This window comes from Colobus angolensis, unplaced genomic scaffold (genome assembly GCF_000951035.1).
Source record: "Colobus angolensis palliatus isolate OR3802 unplaced genomic scaffold, Cang.pa_1.0 Scaffold8, whole genome shotgun sequence".
Lineage (NCBI taxonomy): Eukaryota > Metazoa > Chordata > Mammalia > Primates > Cercopithecidae > Colobus > Colobus angolensis.
Genome location: NW_012121820.1, coordinates 9,160,695 through 9,169,251, shown reverse-complemented (window position 1 = coordinate 9,169,251; position 8,557 = coordinate 9,160,695). Strand labels below are relative to the sequence as shown.

Sequence of the window (8,557 nt, the reverse complement as noted above, 5' to 3'; positions counted from 1 at the left end):
CTCTCTTCTTTGCTCTTTTAGGCTGAAGAGGCTGTGTGCCACTTTCCCGTGAGATTTTCCAGCTACCACTGAGTCCTTCCAGAGGTGAAAAACTAGTCCAGTTTAGATGCTTCAACCTTTAACACATAAGGAAAGAAAATGTTTTGGAGGCGCTCTTTTAATATTTTCTCTCAGTTGCTCGATTGGAGCCTAAAGATGTTCATTCTGTATTTCCAGAAAAGGACTAATATCCTCATATTTCTGTGTTCTGACCATACCCCGTATAAGTAAAAAATCTCCAAATTACAATGAACTTGATTAACAATGAAGAATTGAACTAGAATTTTGCAAAACATAAAAATAAAAATAACCAATACATTAAGGGCATTGTTACTTCTTACCTTCTTCAGGTACGTTTCCATCTCTTTTCTCTGCATGATATAGGATACGACAGCACTCAGGAGGAGAATGAAAGCATAAATGAGGCGAGTCAACGTGGAATTCTTACTGTTAGGACAGCAACTACACAGCAAACATGAGGCACCGCTACAGAGGCATGGAACCTAGAAGGAGCACACCATGGTCACCTGAGACCGCGTTCAGTAGACTCCTTTATAACACAGATGTCACAGAAGAGAAAGCGAGGCAAATCAGGCCTTACAGTTTTAACTGACAGAATCATGGCTGGGAGGAAGTGGTTAAAAGTATGGGCTCTAGGCCGGGTGCGGCGGCTAATGCCTGTAATCCCAACACTTTGGGAGGCCAAGGCGGGTGGATTACGAGGTCAGGAGATTGAGACCATCCTGGCTAACACGGTGAAACCCCATCTCTACTAAAAAAGACAAAAAAATTAGCTGGGTGTGGTGGCAGGCAGCTGAGGCAGGAGAATGGCGTGAACCCCGGAGGCGGAGCTTGCAGTGAGCCGAGATTGCGCCACTGCACTCCAGCCTGGGCAACACAGTGAGACTCCGTCTCAAAAAAATAAAAAAATAAAAAAGTATGGGCTCTGGAGTAAATATTATTTCTGCCACTTTTTACCCCAGCAAGTTACGTACTCTAACCCCATTTCACCATCTATAAAATGAACTCAATGATAGAATTTTCCTCCCTCAGACTGCTGTATTAAATGAGCACCTCAACACTACCTGAAACACATTAATAGCTCAATAAATGTTAATTAAATTCTGAGAGCAGAATTGTGCCACTGCATTCCAGCCTGCGCGACAGACTGAGACACCGTCTCAAAAAAAAGAGTAACCTGGCCGGGTGCGGTGGCTCACACCTGTAATCCCAGCACTTTGGGAGGCCGAGACAGGCAGATCACGAGGTCAGGAGATCGAGACCATCCTGGCTAACAGAGTAAAACCCCGTCTCTACTAAAAAATACAAAAAACTAGCCGGGCGAGGTAGCAGGCGCTTGTAGTCCCTGCTACTAGGGAGGCTGAGGCAGGAGAATGGTGTAAACCTGGGAGGCGGAGCTTGCAGTGAGCTGAGATCAGGCCACTGTACTCCAGCCTGGGCGACAGAGCGAGAAAAAAAAAAAAAAAAAAAAAAAGAGTAACCTAGCTCTTTCGTCTGCTAAAATCTGTTAATGACCACACTACATGAGAGAAGATATAATTTTATTTCTTTTTTTTTTGAGACAGGGTCACACTCTGTCACCCAGGCTGGAGTACAGTAACACCATTTCAGCTCACTGCAATCTCACCCTCCTGGGTTCAAGCAATTCTCCTACCTCAGCCTCCCCAGTAGCTGGGATTACAGGGATTACAGATATGTGCCACCATGCCTGGCTAATTTTTATGTAGCGACGGGGTTTCACCATGTTGGCCAGGCTGGTCTCAAACTCCTGACCTCAAGTGATCTGCCCGCCTCGGCCTCCCAAAGTGCTGGGATTACAGGCATGAGCCACTGCACCCAGGCTTTGTTTCGTTTTGTTTTGTTTTAAAGACACAAGGTGTCACTCTGTTGCCCAACCTGGAGTACAGTTATGTGATCATAGCTCACTGCAGCATCAAACTCCTGGGCTCAAGCAATCCTCTGGCCTCAGCCTCCTGAGTACAAGCAAGCACCACCATGCCCAGCTAAGAGAGGATATAATTTGAGTCACTACGCTTGATTAGGAAACTGCCTGAAAAAAAAAATTGCTCTGAGGAGTGACATTATCAAGTCATACTACAAGGACAGGCTAATTCAGAATTAGCAGATGTAAACAATGGATAACTCCGGTCTTAAAATACGGTCCCAGGAATAATCTTCATTTTTTATAGATGGTATCTTGTGTCCACTTTATGATAATTTTGTGTGCTCTGCAGCAAGGTGCTAACATTCATTCTAAAAAAGTTCAGTTTTCTCATCTGTAAAAACGAGCATAATACTACCTACTCAAACATGGTTACTGAGTAAAGAATGAGATGATGTCAGGAATATGAAGCACCTAGTATAATGCCTGACATATATATCAGGCTCAATATATCGTGGTAGCCATTATCATTTGTAATTGCAATAGCAATGGGAAATTGACCAGCCAGTCTGTCTCCATCCAATTCTTAACTACAGTATAGGCCAAACACTGCAGAGGCATGTCCTCCACAAATTCTTACGTTGAAGTCCTAATCCCTAATACCTCAGAACGTATCCTTACTTGGTCATTGCAGATGTAGTAAGTTAAGATGAGGTTATATGGAGTAGAATGAGCAGCTAATCCAATATGACTGTGTCCTTCTAAAAAGGGGAAAATTGGACAAAGACTGCCAGCAAACCAAAAAAAAAAAAAAAGCTAGGGGAGAGGCATAATACAGATTCTCTCTCACCAGCCTTAGAAGTAACCAACCCTGCTGACACCTTCATCCCAGACTTCCAGCCTCTAGAATTCAGATAAGAAATCACTAGGTTTAAGCCACCCAGTCTGTGGTACTTTGTTATGAAGCCCTGGCAAACTAATAAACTTAACTTACCTATAGTTGTCTTAAGAATGTAAATATCTCGAAGGGGAGACTATCTTTACAATGTTACATCTTTTGTAGCTTTACATAGCAGGTACTCAGTAAATATCTGTGCGACAAATCTGTCCTACTATATGTTATGTCATTTTCCCATTTCAGTAAATGACAACTCTATTCTTCCTGTTGCTTGGGCCCAAAACCTGGAGTCATCCTGAATGCCTTCCCTTTTCCCAAAATCCTCATCCAATTTGTCAGTACATCAGCTCTATCCTTAAAATATATCCAGAATCTGACCATTTTCACAGTATCCTTAGCTATCACCCTTGTCCAAGCCACAACTATTCTCTCTCATCTGGATTAAGTTCAAAAGCTCCCATCTCATAGCTGTAGGCATCCATTCAGAAGCTCTGAGTTGGCCAGCACAGTGGCTCACGTCTGTAATCCTAGCACTTTGGGAAGCCAAGGCAGGCAGATCTCCTGAGGTCAAGAGTTCAAGACCTGCCAGGCCAACACAGTGAAATCCCATCTCTACTAAAAATGCAAAATATTAACCCAACGTGGTGGCGCATGCCTGTAATCCCAGCTACTAGGGAGGCTGAGGCAGGAGAATCACTTGAACCCGGTCAAGATGGCACGCCACTGCATTCCAGTATGGGCAACAGAGTGAGACTCAGTCTCAAAAAAAAAAAAAAAAAGAAAGAAAAAAAACCTCTGAGTTGTTATAAAGATTATTTTAAGCTGAAGGCATCTGAGCTTCAACAGATGCAGAAAAAAAAAAAAGCCTTCTGGGAGCTTCTCTTGTCTGACTAAAAGCAGCAACTTCTGGGAAATGAGGCTGCCATAAAGTCCCTCTCCAGGGAAGTTTTAAGGCCATGAAGAAGCTCGAAAGACCTGCCATACCTGCATAAACAAGTACTACCACAAACTTTCTTATTTCCTAGTCTCCTAAAAACAAACCTGTCTTTCCTAAGGAAATCTATTTGTTCTTCTCATAGAAGCCTTTCTCTCAGCTTCCTTTTTCCTACTAAATTAGAAAGCCTTGGCCGGATGCAGTGGCTCACATCTGCAATCCCAGTACTTTAGGAAGCTGAGGCGGGCAGATCACCTGAGGTCGGGAGTTCAAGACCAGCCTGACCAACATGGAGAAACCTCATCTCTACTAAAAATACAAAATTAGCTGGGCGTGGTGGCACATGCCTGTAATTAGTTACTTGGGAGGCTGAGGCAGGAGAATCGCTTGAACCTGGGATGTAGAGACTGCAGTGAGCTGAGATCCCACCATTGTACTAACTCCAGCCTGGGCAACAAGAGTGAAACTTGGTCTCAAAAAGGAAAAAAAAAAAAAAAAAAGCCTCAAGTTCTAACCACCCCCTTTGAGTTACTATTACTGAGCACTCCTGTGTGAACATGTCTTGCATGCATAAACTCTTGTTCCTCTAAATAATCTGTTTTGTCAGTTAAATTCACAAGCCCTAGAAACAGAACGCAAAAGGTTGGAGAAAGATTTTTCCCTGCCTACATCGCTTTACCCTTACTTTTCTACCATCTATTCTCCACACATCAACAATAATCCGCCTTGTCAAAACACAGGCCCAGATCATATCATTCCTTTTTTCAAACTCTGTAATAGATTCCCATATAACTTAAGAGTAAAAGCCAAAGTCCTTAAAAACCTACAAGACCATATAATGGGTATCAATATGATTTTGCTCTCTACCTTTCTGATTTCACTCTCTATTATTCTTTCCCTTACTCATTCCACTCTCTGGTATATAGAACTTCCTTACTGTTTCTACTGAATAAAAGGGATTAATGAAATATAAAGGCACCATATAGATAGAAATGCCTGGATGGCATCAATTCAAATCTTAGCTTTCAATCAAAGCCAAAATGCATTTCAAGTTATTATGACAGAAAAAAATGTTTCAAATTAACAATTCACTCAACTAATGACCTTCGTAACTATATTTTTAAAGAATGTATGTTGTAAATAGTGATTTTGAACCACTAGTTGATTGTAAAAATCAACTCACCAGGATTTTTTTTTTTTGAGATGGAGTCTCATTCTCTTACCAGGCTGGAGTGCAGTGGCGTGATCTCAGCTCATTGTTAACCTCATCCTCCCCGGTTCAAGCGATTCTCCTGCCTCTGCCTCCTGAGTAACTGGGACTACAGGCGCACACCACCATGCGCCCAGCTAATTTTTATATTTTTAGTAGAGACAGGGTTTCAGCATGTTGGCCATGATGGTCTCGATCTCTTGACCTTGTGATCCACTCACCTTGGCCTCCCAAAGTGCTGGGATCACAGGCATGAGCCACCAAGCCCGGCCCTCAACTCACCAGGATTTTCTAATGTGATAGAAGATAAAAGGGAAATTGTACAGTAGATGGTATGGGATTATTTCATAAACCTTTGTCTCCATATGGGTGCATCAGATCAACTATGTACAATCTTTCTTTAGGTCAAGGTCAGAAAAATTAGAAAACCACTGCTCTCAAGAAAGCCCTTAAAAATGAAACACTCTTTTGATTTAGGACCAACAAATCTAAAATATATTCTGTTCCTAAGAAATAGTGGAATGAAGCCAGGCATGGTGTCACACACCTGTAGTTCCAGCTACTGGGGAGGCTGAGGTGGGAGGATCACTGGAATCCAGGAGTTCAAGGCTGCAATGAGCTATGACTGAGCCACTGCACTCCAGCCTGGGTGACAGAGCAAAACTGTCCCCCTCCAAAAAAAAAAAAAAAAAGTAGAAAGAGCTGAAACAGAATCCCTGGTGTAATACTGTGAAATATATGTATGTTTGGTTCCCATTTCCTGGCATACAATTTCTAAAATCCTTGGAATAACCAGTGTCTTTTTGTAAGCTAATGAGATGACTGGTGACTGGCAGTCCCTAGGTAAGCTTCATGATGGGGGAGGGTCCTAGGAGGAGGTTGGGATTTTTCAGTCTCACTCGTGAACCTCCAAGGAGGAGAGGCTGAAGGTTAGGCCAGTCACCAAAAGCCAATGACTCAATGAATGCTGACTACATAATGAAGACTGCATAAAAGCCCAAAAGGACAAAGTTCAGAAGAACTTTTGGCTGGGCATGGTGGCTCACACCCCAGGAGTTCGAGACCAGCCTGGCCAACATAGTGAAATCCCGTCTCTACCAAAAATACAAAAATTAGCTGGGCGTGGTGGCCCACACCTATAATCCCCGCTACTTGGAAGGCTGAGACATGAGAATCGCTTGCCAGGAGGCAGAGGTTGAAGAGAGCCAAGATGGTGCCACTGCCTCAGACAGAGCATGGAAGCTCCAGACCCCTTCCCCTATAGCTTGTCTTACATACCACTTCATCTGTATCTTTAAAAATACATTAATAGTAGCCATAAAAAAGAAGAAAATCATGTCCTTTGCAGTAACAAAGATGTAGCTGGAGGCCACTATCCCAAGTGAATTAATACAGAAACAGAAAACCAAATACAGCATATTCTCGCTTCCAAGTGGGAGCTAAACACTGGGAACACAGACACAAAGACGGCAACAATAAACACTAAATAGATTCCAAGAGCAGGGAAGTGGGGGAGGGGCAGGGGTTGAAAAACTACCTATTGGATACTGTGTTCAGGGCTTGGGCAACGCAATCATTAGAAGCCCAAACCTCAGGATAAGGCAATATACCCCTGTAACAAAACTGCATACGTACCCTCTGAATCTAAAATTAAAAATACATAAATACACAAAATAAAATAGTTTTATAATAAGCCAGTAAACATGTTGCCTTGAGTTCTGTGACCAAATTAATCAAAGCCAAGGAGGGAGGTCATGGAAACTCTGATTTATAGGTGGCCGGTCAGAAGCACAGGTAAAACAATCTGAGGCTCGCCATTGACACAGAAAGTGGGCACAGTCTTGTGAGACTGGGCCCTCAACTTGGGTGATTTGATCCTATCTCCAAGTAGAGAGGTTCGGAATTGACTTGTAGGGCACCAAGCTGGCATCCCCTGCAGAGCTGAATGCTTGCCTGATGTTTGGGGGAAAATCCCCACACACCACATATCTCGTGTCAAGTGTGTTGTGCGTGCAGCAGGAGAAAACTGAGTGTGCTTTTTCTACACACTTGGTCAATTACATCAGCTGGACAGTGAGGAATGAAGGAATCACGCTACTCTGAAGCGGGTAAATGAGGGAACTCAGCATATTCTTTTATAGGCCCTAAAATTTTCCCTTTAAAATGTTTACAGTTTACTAGGTGATTAAACCCATTTACTCACTTCACGGTCACAATCGTTCTCGAAGAGAGGAATGCTGGGGTGATTATCCTCGGATAAATGACTTACAGCAGTCCCAAAATATTAAGGCCCTGGTTTCCAATTTTGAATAACAATCTAAGGCCTTCTTTCCCTTGCACCAGAACTGCAGGCAAGCCTCCGCTAAAATCCCAGCTTTGCCACATACTCTGCAGTTTTGGCAAATCCCGTGATAGGGGATAAAAATGTTACTTGAGCCACTCAGAATTTAACGATGGCACCTTAAGAGGTGCTTCGGCAGGAACCGGAGCTTCCGCGCTGGGAGCTCTCATTCCTTGGTCCCACTCCAGCTCCGGAGGCATCTACAGTCAGGAAGCCTCGCAGGGCGGAGCCATCCGAATTGTAAACAATGGTGGCCGACCTCCTCCGTTTCCCGAGGAACCCAGAGGGCGAGCCGTCTGATCCCGACCTAAGGGTACGCGGATTTGGGTCTGGGGCCCCGGACACTCTCTGTAGCCCAGGGCCTCCTGACATCCCGAGGGCCTCTGGAGCCAAGGCCCGTGCAGGTCTGGGTTTGAGGCCTTTCCCCACAAACTGCAGGTCCGGCGAGGACTCGGGACCCCGAACTCACCCAGCTGGCGAGGGAGAAGACACCCAGCACAGCCCCCATGGTGACGCCAGTGATGGAGGTGGCCGGTCCTGAGGATGCTATCTAATGCGGTGGTAAGTGCCAGCTGAGGCGTCTCCCCAGAAACGCGACGGTTTCTCAAGCCGGAAACTTGGCCCTCCACCGGCGCACGGATGCGTCACGGCGTGGCCCCGCCCACCGTCCACGACCGGAGCGACCGGGGAGAGGGGGTCCTGTCATTGGCTGAGGGTGCGCCTGTCATTGGCTGAGGGGGAAGGCGGGGCTAAACCATCCTGGGGTTGCAGGAACTCGGAAGGTGTCATTCCTTACGTTATTTGTATTCATTGTGCAAAGATCTGGAGGTTACAGAAGTGTACAGAGAGGCACGGTATCTACGCTCAGAATTTATTCTCTAGTTAAGAGGAGATCTGACTCCATGCCCCAATGTAATGAATACGAGGAAGCAGTATGGGGGAATAGGCTTTCAATAAAGGTGTATTTAGTGCCTAGCATTGTTAAGGGGAAAGTAATTTAGTTGGGCAGTAGTCTTGGAAGACTTCTCTGAAGGATTTATTTTTTAATCTGCGAACTAAAAGATGAGTCCAAATTAACCAAAAAACGATGGGAATCGTTTCCTAAAATGTGGGGTGCACCCCATTTGAGAAAAATGAAAGGCTCGAAGGGTGCATGAACAGGACCTTAAGCGATATTAAACAGCAGGGTGAGAACGTCGCATTTCAAACCAACAGGCTAGTGGTTTGAGGCC

The 8,557-nt window shown here is 44.5% G+C and overlaps 1 protein-coding gene across 2 annotated transcripts in view; it reads right to left on the bottom strand.

Moving 5' to 3' along the window:
* SERINC3 (serine incorporator 3) overlaps positions 1-7,967 on the bottom strand; it is a 37,041-nt gene extending 29,074 nt beyond the window's left edge. For both annotated transcript variants that reach the window (XM_011928996.1, XM_011928995.1), the window contains exons 1-2: positions 7,795-7,967; positions 282-542 (exon numbers count right to left, since the gene is read on the bottom strand). In XM_011928996.1, coding sequence (XP_011784386.1) covers positions 282-542; positions 7,795-7,833 — 300 coding nt within the window. In that variant the 5' untranslated portion in view covers positions 7,834-7,967. The remainder of the gene's footprint in view (positions 1-281; positions 543-7,794) is intronic.
* Positions 7,968-8,557: the final 590 nt, after the last annotated feature.